Raw genomic sequence first — 17,349 nt, forward strand, 5'->3', positions numbered from 1 at the left:
CGACGCACGCGATCATTAAAGAAGCAATCGTCGATTCGAGTCAAGGCGAGTAGCAGCATAAAGCTTTGACATCCAATTAATTAATCGCGGATGTTCGGCAGGAATAATGATCTCTCGACCGCTACGGGGCCCTTATTGTTAGCACTCCTGCTTTTCCCAGGACGCCGATTATGTATATTAATTCAACGACACTTGGAGGATCCTCCCGAAATCCCCCCGGAATCGATATCTACTTTGGCTGCCGTATCGACTTTTGCTTTCTAATTTTGTATGAACCTGCAGCATCACGTTCGGCGCGGATCAACGACCGCACGTATCCTGGCCTCACGATTTCATTTATGATATATCGGATATCCCGGTTAGATTATAAAATCTATTTGTACCTCGGCTCTTATAGAGACAAGTTCGCACTCGAGCCTCGATTCACACGGATTCTCAGATACGCGCGGATCAAGGTTTTCAACCCCTTCTTCTCTATTTTTTACAAGGTTTTAGCATTCACATGTACACGCCGCATGACAACTCGGAATTTTATGTCTCCATTCACAGACATTCCATTTACGTGATGTCTCCGGAGAACGGAACGTCGCATAATTAAAATTCGAATATGATTGCGGTAGAGGAAAAAAAGAGATAGAAAAGAAAAGCGTTATTCATTACGCGCTCTGGGACGAATTCCCTAAAGCGCACACCGTTAAAAATTGTGCGTCCATATGTTAAACTTTTCTTGTGTTGCCATGTTTTGATTACTACTTCAATGTAAAATTAACATACAACTGATATGTTATTATTTTTATAACAATTTTATATGTTACATTAATGTTAACTTCATAACTTAACATTTTGTGTATGTCTCTTAGAAATGGAATATTATTTGAAATGCTTTTAACACAATAATTTTAAACAATCAACATGTCACAAAGTCAGTTTAACATTCTAAAAGAAGTTAAAGTAAATCTTCAAATAATCATGAACTTTGACATATAAAATAATCAAATTTACTAAAATTAAATGTTTCTATCAAAAATAATTTAAGTTGAAATAATTACTATCATGTGTTAATATAACATAAAAAGTAAATGTTCATATTGTACGAACGAAAATGTTCTATCAACTTTTCTGATGAGTTATTGTAACTTCTCTTCCATATAGTTTTCAATTACTTTGTATGTTATTTTTACATCGCACTTAAAGTTACAATAACAAAAATAAATGTAAAATATTGTGTTAATTACTTAACATTTCTAGTTTGTCAAGAAGTAACATATGACGAATGAGTTACTTTAACTTAAAATTTAGAGTGGACTTTCTGGGACATGCAAAAAATGTTAAAATTAACATTTTATTTTTTACTGTGCAAGATAAGCAAAAATCAGAGCAAAAATAATACATTAATTAATACAAGAAAAAAGGAAAGAGAGAAAGGGAGAGAAGGGTAGAAATGGAGAGATGGAGGAGATGACCCTGATTTAAAGAATCAGCTTAATCTACTCGTCAATGTCGACGCGTTACCGCAGTTAACGTTGCGCGATATGTTACATCACGTTCCGGGTCAGATCAGCGCTTATGCAATGTTCGGGAGCCCTGATTATTTCTAGAGTGGGAGGTGAGAAGTAAGAGGGTTCTCGTGCATCGACCCTAGCCGAAAATCCTGCTTCCGCATGATCGTAGATTACGGCTCGCAAAGACGAACAATCCCCATGTCTCCCCTTCCCCCTGTATTTTACCGTGTCAATGTCGAGTGAATGGGGCCCCGTCGACAACGAAATCCCTCGCAACTCGTGTGGCATTCGAACGCGCAGCACGTACGCGGTTCATGCGATCTACGTGAATCCGCGGCACGATGTAGTAATAAATGTAGGGAATAATTATCAGGATTTATTTTATATAAACGATTGTAATTTCGCGAAAGAAATATACACGCGCGGAAAAATTATTAAATAACTAATTATCGAGGAAAGGAAAAGTTACGTCTGACTCGCGCAACTGTAGAGAATAACTGACATACGTAATCATTAAAGAAGCAATCGTTAATACGAGTCAAGGTAGCGGAGAGCCTCGCGTCCAATTAATTAGTCGCGGATGTTCGTAGGGAATGATAATTTCCGAGGGAACTCGCCGTCCCCCTGCTTCTCCAAATCAAGAATGGCGAGTTCCCTGTTAGTTCTCTGAGTTAACGCGCGCTTGGTTATTAACTATAATTCGCAGGTGCGGAGAGAATAATGATTTCCTCCAATTTGGAGGAACGGAGGGCCGGCGAGTTCCCTGTGAGTCCTCCGAGCGAGCGCACGCTTGGTGCGATATTAAGAAATTAGGTGTTTCGCTGCGTGAACGAATGTCGGAATCATTAAAAAAAATATTTTTCTCTATGTTTTCCAGAGGATTTTCCGGAGGAGATCGATCTCGAGGCGCGCAGACTGCTGCAGATTCTCCCGGCCTACGATCCCGGCGCGGGACACGTGAGTGCCGAGTGCAAACGACACTCCGATATCTTTCACGAAGAACTCTCAAAGTTCACGCTATGGGCCCTCAAAAGTAAGTGGACAATTGACAGTAATCCCGGATCACTATTATCATTACGAATTTTTCATGCACGATCTTCATGTATGAAGCAAGCAGATTAGTCTTCGAAGAAAAATTAACTGAGAAATTAATTGGATAATTATGAGCGCCGGACTAATTAGCTCGTCGATCAAAATCATTTAATTGCATTGAACCGAAGCACGTGGAGGTCGCGGTGGAAATCTGGTTTCTCTGAAAAAAAGTATTCCGATAAACTTTTCCTCGGAGTGGATTGCGAGACGTGAACGTTTAGTACGCGATCGCGGAATTCGGAATGTCCGAAAATGATGGACACACAAACGATGACTCCGTATTTAATCTTTCGTAACGATTATGTAAAAAGCTGTGTCTGTCCTTAAATCGCACGCGCACACGCGCGTTTATTCTGTACGCGATGAAAGCCATTTGGCAACGATCGCGAAAATATCGAACGTCGCCAGATTTCTCTTTGTTCAAATTCCAGCTTACGCACGTGTGTGCTTACGCGTGCGTGCGGAACGCGATTGTTTATGCACTGACATTATTAGCGCCTCGGTGCGAAACGTGCAATACGAGACGTTTAATTCTAGGATTCCGCTTGGATCGACTTGATTAGCGACGAGCGCTCGAAATTCGCGAAATTCGAATCGAGAAAAGGAACAGTTATTTGGAGAATTATTAATAACTGGGCAATCTCGAATGCAAGTTGCATAACGTGAAACTAGTTTGCAAAAATGACGCAGAGGTCAATTTATCGCGATGACTTGTCCCATTTATTTAGCCATTCAGCTATTTTAGCTTTTTATAATTTCTTTTTATGCTTCTACTGCCTTTTTGCGTACCTTATACTTTTATGCTTTCGACCATCTTTTTCAAATAGAATTCTTTTACTGATTTAACCAGAGACCTCGATTTTATAATCCCGACAACTTTATAATATATTAATTATGCAAGATGAGTGGCATGTATCTTTAATATTTTAATTCATCATTGGGCTTGGCTCTCGATTAATCATCTGTCATAGTCAATGACGAATTAACGGGTACTTAAGAATCCTTACAAAAACTTCATAGAGAACTTTTTTTCCACGTCGTTTATCCTCCCGGAGAGTCAAGATTGCTTCATTATTTCCCTCAAATTCTCGCTGAGAATCGTGACTGACTCGCGTTTTGGCGATTTTTTCAGTGTACGATGCGACCGCGAAGGTGCCTTCCGGCTTGCTGAGCGGTAACGTGAATCAGCTGGGTGACTTCGACGAGTGCATGGACGTCGAGGGCAAGGATGGCATCCGAGGACAGTACTGCCTCGCGTACCTGCAGCTGGACATCGATCAGTCCCGGCCTGATCTGAAGTACCTGCATCGCCTGGTACACTCGCACTATGCCTTCCGCAACAACATAAGCGACGTGAGTAGTATAAAACACGTGTTTCTCTTTCTCTCTCTCTCTTTCTCTTTCTGGCTCTTTCTATGAGCTGCGCGAAGCAGTGTGAACCACCCTTTCGCAATCAATCATCATGTTCATTCTTATTACGAGTATATCTCACGTTAGCCGAGGAGAGCCTCCTCATGTGAGCTTATATGAATCGATCTCTCATTCTCTTGAATATTGTCCAACTGATTCCTCTTGATGATCTAAAATCTAAATGACCAACGATATGTGTCTAATTTAATTAGTGTTTTATTTAATTCTAATGTACCTCAATCTTAAGGTAATTATCGAAATTTTGAAGATATTCACGCGTACGTGTACGCACATACGCATGCAGGTGCACGCCTGTGTGTGTGCTCATCTGCGATTCGCAAGCGCGCGACCATTTGGAAAACCCGGGAACACGTTTGGATATACTCTCCGGAATGATTCTACAGGAGTGTTATTCCGTGGTCGATGTCGAAATAATGTTGGGGATTTTGGGGTGTTTGGTATCCGGAGAAAAAAAATCTAAGCTCTAACTGCTCGCGAAATGTAGTCGGTATTTCCCCGCGTATAATGTTCGGCATTTTAATGGCTCGGCTGGAATCATCGCCGGTGCGTACGTTTAATTCGCGATGAATATGTAATGGACGTACACATGAATCCACACCGCAGGATTCATGCAAATCGAAAGACGGATGTCGACGCGGATAAAAGACATTCATCCGGCGAGTGGCCACGAAGAGGACACGCGATGAATCTTAACAGAACGATCTGAGTAAAAAAACAAGAAAAGGAGAAAAAAGACTGTTATTCGGGGAAGAGAGGACTATTCGCACAGCTCGGCGAACGTCCGGAGAATCACGATAAATTAGATTCAGACAAAAATGCGACGGACTTGCGAAGAATACGCCGACTTCGTGCTGACGACAAACTCATCGCCGGTCATCACGATAGCTTCATCCGGAATTCTGGTCCGACGAAACGAATGGAATTTTTAAATCCTTTCACGAGCCAAAATCTAGAAGGCTTATAAAAATTGTTGAGTTTGCTTGTATCAGTAGAATAAAATTATGTATAAATATAATTTCTCTATTTATTATATTTTCTTTTCTCGGGAAAGTTGTGTGTAAAGGATAAAAATTATATTTATTACGTTCTTGCTTACTTTTCAGCAAATTATTTTTATTTCAAATATTTCTTTAATATTGAAGCATATACTCAATAAGTGTCTCAATAAGTCCGAAAACTTTAATTAGGATTCATTAAATGTAATTTCCGCATTAATATTTTTCTGAGGGTGGTTTCGTGCATAAAGAATAATAATAACATTTCCTACGTGTTCTCTCTTGTTTAGCAAATTATTAAGTTTACTTCGAACACTTCTTTCAACACATGTATATTTCCCAATAAGTCCGAAAGGGCTACTTCGGCATCATTAAACGATCATGAATCATGCGCCTACAATATCGCGGATCGGCCATGATGGAGCTCACCGGAAACTCATTTCGCCTTCGATCGCGTGTAGTAATCAAAGTCATTAATTTATCGCGAGGATAACATATTTTTTATCTTCAGCGTATTAGTTACAATGATCGTCTACAATGTTGCGCGTCGCGCAATCGATTTGATGCGGATGTGCCATTACTTGCCATCGTTAACGGCAAACATTGTTGTCCGGCGAGGCTGAACGCATCAATTATTATTGTTACTTAACCAGACAGACGGTTATTTCTTTTTTTTTCTCTTCTTTTTTTCGAACCGAATTATTCATTCCACTATTGTGAGCGCCTTGTAAGCATGATTTATGATGCAATCATCTCATCTTTGTTTCCTTATCCGTTCCTCGCATTCGCTTCAATAAACTTCCGCAAGTGTACTCGCAAAAATATCGCCGATGGCTAAATTAAAATTCTCGCTTAGCTACGAGATTACGAAATCAGGAAGGGAGCTCACTTGCTGCCGGCAAGCGCATCGTACTAAATGTGCATAATTAGAATAATAAACGCCGAGTTTTCCATGCCGCCTCGTCGGACCGTATTCTTCGGAGATTTTTATTTATTTTTCAACGCGCCGATGAATATCCACCAAACTGCGATGCTAATACGGTCTACCGAGCGATAACTCTTTTAGCAAACAGAATGGAATAGAAAAAATCACAAGGAAAAAAATAAAATAAAAAGCCTCATAGTGTTACTGAGAATGCGTAAATTATAATATTATTAACTATTATCAATTGCTGCGCGCGCGGCATTCATGCGAGATTTTCATGGCTCATTGATCATCGCGATCATTCTCATGGTAATCTGAGCGCGGTTTCGCAAACACCACAATTTGCAAAATTACCTACGTGTAAGACTTAAAATTCTTTATTTTTATATTCAGCCCGGTCATAGAGTACCACGTTTTAGCACTGTAAATTGGGCCATATGTACGCCCGCGTCATGTACAGTCGAAGACGTGCAAGCCTCCCTGCAACATGCCATCATGAAGTACACGGCGCAGACCGGCCTGAAAATCACGCTGCAAGTGAACAAGAGCATGTGTCAAGTGAAGGAAAACCTCGTCCTGACGAAAGCGACCATTGCAACTAGGTAAAACACTTACTCGTGAGAGAAAGGAAGAGGGAGAGAGAGTGAGTCATGTGAGACGTTCCAGTCATTTCGGTTTAATTATATAAATTTAAATTTCAATTAACTTTAATTAGATTGAAGATGGAACATAATTGATTGTATTGATGAATTGATGAAAATTGGTCAATCACATGGTCAATGCACAGGAGCGGCAAAGTCCTCTTCACGTTTCCTCTTTTTTTCTTATTGGGATATTTTACAGATTTTTGGTCCAATTTTTTCAGAAACTATTTTCAGACGGGCAATTCATTTATCAACCTTTTTCTGAATTACGTAATTCTTTCTCGCAAGTTGTATTATTTGCGTCATAATTTTGTAAACTATATATAATTTCGTCAATTCTTATCAATACCTCCTTTTTTCTTTTTCTCGAGATATTAGATTTTAGAGATTTTCAGTTAACTTTTCTAAGAAATTATTAAAATTAAGAATAAATTTATCAATTTCTTCTAAATTATATCATTCTTGTAATTTTATTCGCGTTATAATTTTCTAACTTATAATAGAATTTTATCAATCTTTTTGTTTTGCTTGCAGCCTTTTTTTCATCACTGTCTTCGTCTTGACCATCGTAGCCGCGTTCTACGAGCACTACAAGATACCAGCGAACGAACTGCTCTTATCGTTCTCTTTGAAGAGAAACGTTCGGAAGCTCTTTTCAATGGAGAGACCGAAGGGTGACATAGCGGTCCTCCACGGTGTTCGATTTTTGAATAGTCTTTTGCTGCTCATAGCACACAAGAGCATGGCACTATTCTTTATCCCTTACGTGAATCGAACTTTCATGGGCGAGGTACGTCATTACAGATCATTACGAACATCATAGCAAATTATCAGAGACTTTTATAAATATTTTATAGATTATATTCGATGTGCATGTGTGTTATAAATTAATCTTTTTAATATTATAAATGTTATTAGTGTTATATTAGTCACATAAATTATATATAAATTAAATTTATAAATCTGTCGTATATAAATTAATATTTATAAATATTGTAATATAAAGCCGAAAGTTCAAAAGATATATTTAATTTGCATTCTATATTACAATATATCTATATAAAATATCAGATATTTTACATGCATGAATGCGTATCTCATGTTGGATACGATACAAGTCAATTATGCAACTGCGATTCTTGTCACAGATCGCAGAATTATCTTAATTAAGAGACTTGAGCGAAAATTACGACACAGTTTTTAGGTAAACCGTGGACCGTGATAGGGAGAGCAGCCAGTCTCTACACCGATCCATTCATCATGCTGTCCGGTCTGTTAACGACGTACTTGTTCGTAGGCAGATTAAATAGAACCGGCAGTCTCGATATCAAGAACGAATATCTATCGCGTCTGCTGAGGTACGAATTATTTAAATAATCATATATTACTAGATCATAGATCACAGATTATTTTAAAAATGCGTGCTCCGATTAAATGAGAAAGAAGTCCGTATAGCACAGAAACTTGCAGTAAACTTCTATCTTACTATATTATATGAAAAGATTCTCTTCTCTTAACGTATCTTACCATACTTCGTTTTTCTCCAGACTAGTGCCGACTCTGGGAGCGCTGATATTGTTCTGCACCCACGTGATGCCGTACATCGGGTCTGGACCGCAGTGGCCGCTAGTGGTGACTCAACACGCCGACATCTGCAAGAAGACATGGTGGAGGAATTTCTTATTTATCCACAATTACTTCGGATTTGAAAATATGGTGAGCGTCGTGCCATGAAACGCGCGCGGAATGATCGTTATGCACGGAACAAAAAATTTCCGCAAGACGCGGAAAAAACCGAGAGATTCGTAAAAGGAAAGATCGAGAGACTTGTATAAATTTGTGCAGAACAAAAAAATTCGGATCCTCGAATCTTCCAGAGATATTTATAAACGTTTACCAATACCGTGTCGATATTTGGCTCTTCCTACTGTTAGTGCAGTAGTGAGTGTGCAGAGAATATCAGAGGTTGAAAGAGCCACGAGAACTGAAAGAGAACTGAAGATATGACACGGAACTTTATTTTAATTTTTTTTCTTTAGAAGTTTAATTCTTCTCGACTTAAAATAAAAAAAATAATAACGTGCGTGTATCGACTAATGATTGCGAGTGACCTCCAACTATACATATTTCGATTGTATAAATATGAAAATCCGTTTGATTTCAGTTGTGAAAAGTGAATTTGTAACACCCACTTCCACTTGAATTGATTATATCGTTTCTGAATGAGTAAAATAGTAAATTATTCTTTCTTTTCTATTTTTCGCAGTGCCTCACGCACACGCATCATATCGGAATAGACACTCAACTCTTCGCGATTTCACCGCTGATGGTGTTGCTCCTGTACAAGAGACCAAAGATTGGCATCATCGTCCTGGCAGCGATAGCTTCGATATCGACCGCATTGAGATTCTACGCGATGTATGCCAGACACCTGAACAATTATGTGTACTACGGCACGTCGTGAGTATAATAAATCATGCCTCTAAACAATTCGATCCAGCTATAATTTATCTAAAAAGAATTATAAGAAGCCTGCAACAGTCTGTCAATTTTTAATTATTTTTCTTTTTCATTAATGATGATAGTAATGAAGCGCTGCATATAAATCAAGGCATTAGCTATCGTTTTCTATCCATTTCAATTATCCCAGATATAAGAGTAATTGTTTATAAAATATAAAACAAGTATAAAACTCATTTTTTATTCGATTCAGTTATATACAATTCGACGAACTCTTGCAAGCTCTCGAAAAATATGATAATAATATAAATTATATAAAATCGAAGGATATTTATTCAAATAAATACACACACTGCTCAATCGACTCTTGCTCTCTTTTCCTCACAGAATAAGGCAATTGTTCGACACCGCCGATTATTCGTACACGTTACCATCGCACAGACTGACCATCTACATCATAGGCATCTTCGTGGGCTACCTGCTGCGGAATCTACCCAAGGATTTCAAGATGAGCACGGTGAGTGACATCGCATTAATTTTCCGCGACTCGCCCTCGACTTTTGCAACCGATACGCTAATTCCCCATGATTTCAGACAACCCTCTACACGGGTTGGACTGTGAGCACCGTAATGTTCCTCGGGGCATTCATTGGGCCCTCGAAGATGGGATCCATCGATTACGTTTACAATCCGATTCACGCTGCTATCTACAACGCGTTCGCGCCGATCGGATGGTGCAGCCTGTTCATCTGGATGGCGATAACGGAGCACACCGGCAATTCGAACTGTAAGATATTGAAAATACATTTTTCGGTTTTTTCAGTTATTGGTTAATAAAGTTGACATGGTGTTTTGCAATAACTCTTTAAATAATTGTTAAATTACTCAAACTTGCGAATAAAGAGATTCAAGTAAAGTTCAAGTTTTTATCGATAAAAGTGAATTAATGATACGTGAATAATGTACAAATGTCGAAATGTACAAATTGCAGGCTTCCTAAACAGACTGTTCAGCTGGCGGGGATTTCTCGTGACCACAAGGATTAGCTACGCTATTTACCTGACGCAGTTCCCGGTTTTCTTCTTCAATGTCGGACAAACTCGCTCTGCCGAGCACTACGAGTTCTTCAGAATGATGGTAAGTCTCAAGAGATACCGCAAATCTCGTAGTTTCTCTTTCGATACATTATCTCTTTTAACTATCTATATGAATTAAATTGTACGATTAAATAAAATGTAAGAAATATATAAATCAATCGCCGATACAAATCTTTGATTCGTTTCAGCTAAATTTCAAGGAGACGATTTGGATCGTGTTCATGTCCATAATCCTCACCCTGCTGTTCGACTCGCCATTCCAAAATATCAAGAATTATTTATTGAAGAAACCGGCGACGCATCAAAAGGATACAACGAAGACCTCCAAAGTGGACTAATCTCGTTTTAATCCGAGACGATATCTGACCAAACGCTTTCGCGCGGACCGCGAGCTTTGTACATAGCGTTTTCGCATTAGCTCTAGTTTTTAATTTTTAATCTTTGATAGATATACAGAATCGATGTATATACGAGAAATCGCAGAGGAATGCAATTTATTACGAAAATTTAAGAAGCGAAAAAGAAATTTTGTCGTTTTACAAAACTTAAAAGTTGAATGAAAACACATGTTGCATTTCTCATTGCGGAAAAATAATTAGTGGAGCATTCATTGCATGAATAAATTATAAAAGCGTTTTATGTAATTTGATACGTCTCGTCCTAATTTTAATTAAAAATTAATATCTCTTGTTTAAACGTTTATAAATTTCGTTCTGAAAGTTTTGCTAAATTTTTGCAAAAATCTGACAGACGCGGCTGGGCAAAGTGCATTCTCCGTTTTTTTTTCAACATGCTGTGTAAAATAAAGAGCAGCATACTTTTACACAACTTTTTCTACTTCTACATATATAAGTAATTGTACGTAAGTAACTGTAAATATTAGTTCTTCGTTAATTTTCGAATAATTAGTAGACGTATAATTAGTATAGTACACTCTTAATATGTATAAAAAATACTACTTTTCTTCTTATATACACTTAGGCACAATAAGATATAATATTATATAATTTATCATTTATAGCCCTCGTAAAAGGATCGAGGACGCAATAAATAATTATTTCAACAGTGAAAGAAAAACGATAAACGATAATAGCGTATATAATAATAGCGTAATAACCGCAGTAATGTAATTATGTCGAAAAATGGATAATATACCAAAAATTCGTGTATCTGTAATTCAGATAAAAATATCTCATTAATGAGAGTCGAGGCGAATAATCGGATAACAATTAGTACGTACAATAATCGCGTTGTAACGTACGCGGCAGTAATTAAAAAAATTGTATAATTCATTTTTTTATTTACACGACTCTCGACGGAACGGGAGGGGTACGCGTGCTGTAACACGCGGTATCCTCGTAATTCTACGTCGTATTTAATATAATACTTCTATACGAATACCTCTTAATTAAGGACACAACGCTCAAAAAATTGCAGACGGTGTAATTATCGTCAGCGATATTAAAAAAACTGCGTTGTACATAACTCTTTGTTTTATTTACTTTCATTGCGTACACATTGTTCTTCACGAATACATTATCTCCTCTCGAGAGAAGAAAAAGAAGAAGAAATCTTAATTATCACGCAGAGTGATTCGTAGTGGACAGGGATAAAGGAAATTTGGGAAATTTGGCGTATCAGTACAGACACATAGATAAAGATACGAGTGTAACTTAAGTATACATTAAAACTTTACGTGTTTCAAGCGCCATTGAATGAAGGAAAGACTTTTTAATCATATTTCTTGCCATACATATGTAACAGCGGTCACGTGTATGCAATAGCGTTTCCGCAGCATCTTGTCTCAAATAAATCAAGTGCTTCGAGAAAAAGCGGATAATGTTATATATAAAATTGCCTTACACTAGCTCGCAATTGCTATCATGACCCAAATGTATTTACATAACTATGTATTTGTTATACGTCCACACGTACTTTGCTTCTGACTGAAGCGAACAAACGAACGGAAAAAGCGAAATTTTTTAATTATTTAAATGTTCAAAGAAAAAACAGAAAACTAACAGATGCTAAAGATGAGATCTATAGTTATGTAAATATTTTACAAAAAGATTCAGGAAGAATTTTCTTATACATGTATATTATATCATAGAATGCGAAAAAAAATCGTATATCACATATACATATGAAGGATACTTATAGTCCTAAACCGTTAATGGTGACCATTCACGAAATCAGTCCCGACTAACTTCTTTCACGGTCGTGCCTACGCACGTCTCGTGATAGGCGGACGAAATTACAAGAAAGCGCTAACTGACGCTGTTTCAGCTGAAAAAGGAAAACACAGAACAAGATAGAAGAGCGTGAAAGACAGGGGAATAGCACATGGGTTAGTGAGTGTTGTACTAATAAAATACAGGTCTCCTGCTGATCAATCCAAAGCGGCAGTTCCTAAACGCTACCTTCGACAAGCTGCACCGTTAAGGGTTCTAATTAAGGGCCATACTTCAATTACACGAACGGCACCGCGTTTGGTAAGGATACACGCGCGACTATAAACGGTTATCCGTTGTCTTACAAGCTAATCATAAATGCACCGATGGTACACAGCAATGTTACTTGAGTACATGCAACGTTCCGCGCAGTACAAAAGTCGAATAGATGCTGAAACGATTCTCCGAACAATCGTGAATTTCATATTACATTTTTACGTGCTACGGTATGTGATTATCAGGCATTAACAGAGAACTGGCCTTTATCGATATTAATGTATTAATGTTACTTTTAGTAATATCAATATTAGCTCATATTAATATCAATAAAAATTTTATTAATAGAGAATTGGCTTTTTGGCGGCGATATATAAAGCATATAACGACAACGCAACTGTTAATCTCCTATAATGAAGCTCGCTACGTACGGATTGAAAGTTAAGTCGATCTGCACAGAGCCGTAGCTTGTCAGAGGGACTGACGGGATCAATGAGGGGGCTCGAGACTAAAGTTACATGCAGCGTGTTGTTCCGCGCGCAACGTGGACGCGGTCATCGAGGAAGCAAACCCGCGCGGAACGTCTATTTCTCGCACACAAAGTTTAATATGCAACGTCTGAAAAAATCGCATTGCTCGGCGCGGGTGATCGCGGGTTAATGCGTTTCAGTGTTAGATCATAAGCAGAGAATGTCTCTGTAACATAAGATTTCCAGATTACATTTAAACATCCAGGTATCACGTTTGGCTTGCTGTCGTACTACTTTGCCGTTAATCTTGCAGTATCGAGAAATACCTGTTTGACAGACAGACAGACAGACAGACCGCTGGCGCTCCGCTCGCCGACCGGAAGGACAGGAGGGCGGACTTAAGAGAAGTTCCTGTTCGGGAACACGGCGGGCGCGACCAGCGACCACACGTAGAGACCCAGGCACATCCACGAGGAGATGATCTTCACCCACATCGAAGCGTTGTTCGCGTTCAGCGTGTCCAGGCTGGAGTTCGGCCTGCAAAAGCGTCGATGTAATCGTGTAAATGTTGCTGCGCGTTAAGAAGGTACATCGATAGCTCGTAGATGGTCCGATATACGCACTTGTACCAGTTCGTGAGCGTCATCATGACGTACAGAGTGGCGAGAGCGAACATGAGATGGAAGAAGCTCCAGCTGTACGCCACTTTCTCCTCCTCGTTGTCCCATACTTTCGCGTCGTTCCCAGCCTCCGCGTCAGGATTGCGACCTTCTACTGCAGTATAATCTGGTTACATTCGGGAAAACGAGAGAGAGATAACAAAAAAAGAAGCTACTGCAAATGAAACCGCAAATAAGAGTACTGTGAGAACATCATTTCTGAAATCAAATACGTGTCTTTTACGGCAACTTACCGTAAAGTGCATGCACATGTGCATGAATATCTCTTAATGATGAAAATTATGAAATTGTATGCAAATTCGAGATAAATCGCTTAACTCTGGCATCAAAATTACGCCGTGATTATTTGCTGGAAAAATACTCAATAGACAGCGATAATGTGGAAAAAAATGAATCAACGTAACGCAATAGAACGTAAACGAGGGAACAAAGGCAAACACACACTAACTACTAAGCAGGTGTAATTGATTCGATACTATTTAATTGTAAACGGAAATATCGCATATCGTAAACTCTCTATTTACTAAAATTAATCGTCTCTGCGAAATTATAGAAAAATATGTATACATAATATTTGCGGGAGGAAAATATGCGAATGATCAGGACTCAGAAAAGGGGTGAATTTTACTCATAAAGTAGTGTGTGCCTACCTTCGTTGCCAATGAGAGACTGCTCTCCCGTATTCCTGACTATAGAAAGATCGGTATTTAATACGACTACGTAATTTTGTAAAACTAGGTACAGTATGCAGTGAACAGAAGACAACGGGTGCTACTATCGGTGCACTTGAAGAGAAAAAGATACTCTCGTAAACGGCCAAGCTTCCCAAAAAGAGAGAGAGAGAGAGAGGGAGAGGGAGAGGGAGAGAGAGAGAGAGAGACAGCGCGCAAAACAGACATCACCGCTGTGTTAATACTTCGGTGAATACTTACCAGCTCCGTTATCCTGCACCAACATGTTCTGAGACATGGTGAGCTTCGACGAATTGGACGCCGAGCGCAACGAGCTGTACAGAACGCAGCTGAACCAGATGATGAGCCCGATGATGCTTTCCTTGTCGAAGGCGACGCGGTTCTGCGCGTTAACGTCGTTACCAGAGATTATACCGAGGAAGCCGGGATTGCAATCGCGGTCTGTGAAACATAAAGCAAGTTCAAGTATCAAACATAAATCAGTCGGCGTTATCTTGTTTTTCCTGATTCATCCTTGGAGTCGATTGCACCTACCTGGACTGTTTGAGATACCGCTCCATGTCAAGTACATCACGTACAGCATCACCACCGAGGATTGCAGAAGCCCGGAACGCGGCTGGTGTTCTTGCACAGCCGGCAAAATCGATACGACACTGACAATGATGCACAAGATAAGATTAAACGAGATGAAAAACTTGTTGAGGCCGCACATGTTCGCCTGCGAATGCAAAACGTCCATTTGTTAAAATCCTCCCAGAATGCCGCCGCGCTGACATCTGCAAATTCGACTGCTATGAAATGCAAGCGAGTGATCTTACGTGTGTGTAGTATACGTAGAGCAACACCGCTCCGGCGGTAGCAACGGCGTAGTTGAAGAAAGTCGCACCCAGTAGCGCGGCGTACCTAAAAATATTTTATCGATAACACGAAAGCTTCTTACACGATGACCGTGACATACTTAAAATCATACTTTGTGAAAATGGTTATGAAAAGAATAGTAATAATATCAAAAATACTAAATAGTGGTAATATCATACAATGACATGAGTCACTGGAAAAATGAGGGAGAAAAAGAAAGAAAGATAAGAGAATGAGTGAAGCGAGATATTGCAAAGCGAGAAATTATAGATAAAGGGAACAAGAGAGAAAGGAGATAAGAATACGATAAGAAATAAATGAAAGAAGAAACAAAAGGTGCAGAGGAAAGATAGAATGTAGCTTAAATTCCGCTTCAATTATAAAGTAAATCCCTCTGTAGCTCGTAAAGTGGACAGATACTACGACTTCTATCATGAAAACGACTCTTACCATCCTTTCGACTCGGTCTGCTCATAATTCCCAACCCACGCGTCAGCCCACGAGTGAGCGAAGTCGACGATCAGGATCAGCTGGATAATTATGAAGAGGAGACCACCCAGCATCCCAAAGTACATCCAAGTGGACCCGAATGACTTCTCCGGGATGAAGAAAGCGCCGATGATCCCGCCGATTATCAAGAGATACTTGATCGCCCAGAATCTGCAAATGTTACACGAGTCTCACGACCTGTCGCGATTGTCGCCAGCAAACAACAGCGATCGATGTTAATTTGTATATTTACCCGTTTTGTATGGGCGCTCGCGGATCCCGTGAGCTCTTTACTCTGATCATTATCACGGACATCAGGAAGAAGTACAGCGAGAGGATGAAACATATCCTGTAAACCGCCAAGTAACCAACCGCAGACTCGCAGTCGAGAGTGACCTCAGATGGGACGTAGTGGGTGCTGTTTGCGCAGAATGGTACCTGGTCAAACGTGTCGACGGTTAATGGTGAGTCTTGATCATCAAAATTATGTCGTACAGTAATACCGTGATATATGATTAAGTAGTAATATAGCTTAGACTACACAGAGACATAACAATGTGTAAAAAATATACTAATATGTCTTTGTTGGAAAGACACTGAAAGCCTACCTTCTTGAGGGCACTCTGCAGACCGGGCGCCAGGGTGATGCAGGCTGCGATGGTGCCCAGCAGCAGTAGCAGCGCATACATGATGCGAGTGCTCGTGCTGTTCCTGCACGAGGGACATTGCGAGCAGCAGAAGCTGCAGGCTGTGCTTCCACACAGGCACGCGAGCTGCGTAATGAAAAAGTACAATACGTATGACACGAATTTATAAGTGGACAAACCGATGGTATGCAATGGTATGCAATGATTCACTAATGGTTGCGTATATATTTATTCTCATAGTAACATTGACTAGTGTTATATATAGATATCATTCTCATCGCATGAGAGCTTAAAAAATGGCGCTTACGCGCCAGGCTTTGCTATATATATCGCATCAATCAATACCAGACACATGTGTAATCAAACAATGAACGCAACGCTATAATTAGACTATCGTGCATCCGATAGACTTCCTCGCGACATGCGACAAAATAATGTTGAAATCGCCGAGACTTCGTCTCGGAACAAGGATGAAGCATGAGGCTTCCTTGTCCGTGGGTGACGCGCAGTAAGCGCGAGAGAACGCAATTAGCGACCATCTCGGGAATCGATGTGGAACGCGACACATGGTGCAACCAAACGCGCATCACGCTACGCGAGCAGCGCAACGCGAGTGCGTGGTCCGAAAGGGAAAAGGCACGGCTGTTTCCGGCGAGAGACGAGGAAAAGTCGCGTCGATAAGAGACAAGGACGAGTCGGACGAGCGGTGTGGTTATCTCCGCTTACCTGCGCCGTCGAGCACACCAGACCCATGACGAGACTCTTCCGTCGCTCGAGCTATGGGAAAACAGCGGAACGGGCGCCTCGCGGGAAACTGAACGAGGATTCTGCGGCGGAGACCGGGATAGAAATCACGCCGAGCGCGAGGAAAATCGAGATAAGTCGCACGAGACGAACGATGACACAGTAACGAGCGCTGA

General features: G+C 40.0%; 2 protein-coding genes across 9 annotated transcripts in view; one reads left to right on the forward strand and one right to left on the reverse strand.

Moving 5' to 3' along the window:
- LOC105283959 (O-acyltransferase like protein) overlaps positions 1-11,824 on the forward strand; it is a 24,157-nt gene extending 12,333 nt beyond the window's left edge. The window contains exons 2-12 of the mRNA XM_026973215.1: positions 2,380-2,535; positions 3,727-3,947; positions 6,339-6,547; positions 7,124-7,379; positions 7,787-7,947; positions 8,137-8,305; positions 8,856-9,049; positions 9,437-9,566; positions 9,644-9,836; positions 10,041-10,186; positions 10,335-11,824. Coding sequence (XP_026829016.1) covers positions 2,380-2,535; positions 3,727-3,947; positions 6,339-6,547; positions 7,124-7,379; positions 7,787-7,947; positions 8,137-8,305; positions 8,856-9,049; positions 9,437-9,566; positions 9,644-9,836; positions 10,041-10,186; positions 10,335-10,484 — 1,985 coding nt within the window. The 3' untranslated portion in view covers positions 10,485-11,824. The remainder of the gene's footprint in view (positions 1-2,379; positions 2,536-3,726; positions 3,948-6,338; positions 6,548-7,123; positions 7,380-7,786; positions 7,948-8,136; positions 8,306-8,855; positions 9,050-9,436; positions 9,567-9,643; positions 9,837-10,040; positions 10,187-10,334) is intronic.
- On the reverse strand, positions 11,626-17,339 carry LOC105283958 (probable serine incorporator). Of its 8 annotated transcripts, none has more exons than XR_894781.3 (11): positions 17,156-17,182; positions 16,391-16,555; positions 16,036-16,220; positions 15,744-15,953; positions 15,254-15,338; positions 14,970-15,153; positions 14,676-14,876; positions 14,394-14,432; positions 13,687-13,849; positions 13,390-13,600; positions 11,626-12,432 (listed from the first exon to the last, which is right to left on the reverse strand). XR_894781.3 is itself a non-coding variant. In XM_011347115.3 (10 exons), exons 1-10 carry the CDS (start codon positions 17,180-17,182, stop codon positions 13,462-13,464), a joined length of 1,383 nt encoding a protein of 460 aa, XP_011345417.2. In that variant the 5' UTR covers positions 17,183-17,339; the 3' UTR covers positions 11,626-13,461. The 8 variants fall into 8 exon arrangements, 6 of the variants coding, with proteins under 6 accessions (XP_011345417.2, XP_011345414.2, XP_011345416.2 ...); XR_894780.3 differs by having other exon boundaries at positions 11,626-13,289; XM_011347115.3 differs by having other exon boundaries at positions 11,626-13,600; positions 13,687-13,834; positions 17,156-17,339.
- Positions 17,340-17,349: the final 10 nt, after the last annotated feature.

Source organism: Ooceraea biroi, chromosome 1 (assembly GCF_003672135.1).
Source record: "Ooceraea biroi isolate clonal line C1 chromosome 1, Obir_v5.4, whole genome shotgun sequence".
Classification (NCBI taxonomy): Eukaryota; Metazoa; Arthropoda; class Insecta; order Hymenoptera; family Formicidae; genus Ooceraea; species Ooceraea biroi.

What these genes read in the sequence shown, in the direction of transcription:
- LOC105283958 (XM_011347112.3), bottom strand. Translation starts at nt 17,182, where the DNA reads ATGGGTCTGGTGTGCTCGACGGCGCAG. An exon ending in CGAGCGCCCATACAAAACGG is followed by an intron (nt 15,954 to 16,035) that starts GTAAATATACAA and finishes TAACATTTGCAG; the next exon opens with ATTCTGGGCGATCAAGTATC. An exon ending in CAGACCGAGTCGAAAGGATG is followed by an intron (nt 15,339 to 15,743) that starts GTAAGAGTCGTT and finishes AAATATTTTTAG; the next exon opens with GTACGCCGCGCTACTGGGTG.